General features: G+C 39.3%; 1 protein-coding gene across 1 annotated transcript; it reads right to left on the bottom strand.

Moving 5' to 3' along the window:
* Positions 1–572: 572 nt before the first annotated feature.
* LOC149152690 (uncharacterized) lies at positions 573–878 on the bottom strand. The gene has a single exon (XM_089443570.1). It carries the CDS (start codon positions 876–878, stop codon positions 573–575), a length of 306 nt encoding a protein of 101 aa, XP_089299696.1.
* Positions 879–1,614: the final 736 nt, after the last annotated feature.

Raw genomic sequence — 1,614 nt, 5'->3', positions numbered from 1 at the left:
AATGCTAAACATTAACAACACATGAATAAATGCATGACAGGACAGCTTGGAACAACAAGAAGAAGTGGACAGTGAGAAATTAAAAACAAAAGAAGCTTGCATTAGCTGAAAATGAAGACCAGACGCTACAGGTATCACAACAATTACAATCTCCAAAAGTTGAACCTTACAGTAAAATAACACTCATCAACCTATTACATTCTGTCTTCTGAGTATATATGGAGGTTGATTATAGAATTGCTTTGCTGTGCTATACAAGGAAGGATAATAATGGGCCAACTAACACATTAATTCTCAGAAATGGGCCTCTGCTATGATTTGACTATCTTAATGAAAAAATCGGCATTTCTCTGGCATTTTGTGATCCTTATCAGGCATATAAAGTTTAAAATGAATGAAACCCATAACCTTTGAATGCTTTTAACTTCTCGAGAGTGGTCCTTTTTGTCCTTCAGTTAGTGCGAGTTGATACACAACTGGTCCTACCCTATCTAACATTTGGAGGGACCACAGAACCAAGGATCCAATTTGGCGCACTTCTCCCATCTGAGAGTACTCCTCTTGGGTTTGATTCACACATAGACATGGTCTCCTACCTGAAATTCCCAGTAGGTCATTTTCTTATCGGCGTAAGCCTTTTTCCTGTCTTGTGCAGTCTTCAAGCCTTGCAGGACCTTTTTCACTGTTCTTTCCATTTCTTCCAACATATCCGATCCTAATATTAGTTTATTCTTAGGGTTATTCCAATTTGCAGGAACGATACGCTTCCTGCCATAGAGTACATCAAAGGGGCTCATCTTTAATGATTCCTGATACCCATTATTGTAGGCAAACTCTACTAAGTGAAGATATTCCTCCCATTTCCCGGGTTGTTGCATGACGTACATGCACAACATGTCTTCCACCGCTTGGTTGAATCGTTCAGTCTACCCATCAGTCTGAGGATGATAGGCAATAATGAAGTGAATCTAAGTGCCCAAACCAGAGAACAATGCTTTCCAAAAAGCAGAAGTGAACTTAACATCATGGTCAGAGATTATGACTCGAGGCATGCCATGTAGCCTAAAGATTTCCCTCATGAATATGTCGGCTATCTGGGTGGTTTGATAGGTGGATTTGACAGGGACAAAATGAGCTACCTTGCTTAATTTGTCAACCACCACCATAATTGAATCATTCTGTCATTTTGATCGAGGTAAACCGGTTATGAAATCCAAAGTTATCGTGTCCCACTTCCATTTTGGAACAGGCAACGGATTCAACAGCCCAAGATGATGTTGATGCTCAACTTTAACTTGTTGACACTCCAAACATTTGGCTAGGTACCCCGCAATGTCTTTCCTCATACCAAGCCAATAGTAGCCTTTCTTAATTGCAGAAAATAATTTTCGATAGCCAAGGTGGTTGGCATACGTACTCCTATGGAATTCATCCAATACGAGTTGTTTCACCGATAACTGGTTAGGAGAATATATTCTACCTCTAAACATCAACATATTTTCATCTTTAATACTATACTCACCATATTTTCGAACTTGTTGCCAGAGGTATTCATATTCTGGATCCTTCTGAATTGCTTCCTTGATTTGATCAAAAAAGTTAATTTCCACCTGA

This window comes from Pinus tabuliformis, chromosome 9, assembly GCF_031772625.1.
Source record: "Pinus tabuliformis cultivar Carrire ecotype Pingquan chromosome 9, CPIR1, whole genome shotgun sequence".
In the NCBI taxonomy this organism is placed as follows: Eukaryota; Viridiplantae; Streptophyta; class Pinopsida; order Pinales; family Pinaceae; genus Pinus; species Pinus tabuliformis.
This window is presented reverse-complemented; position numbering and strand designations above follow the sequence as displayed.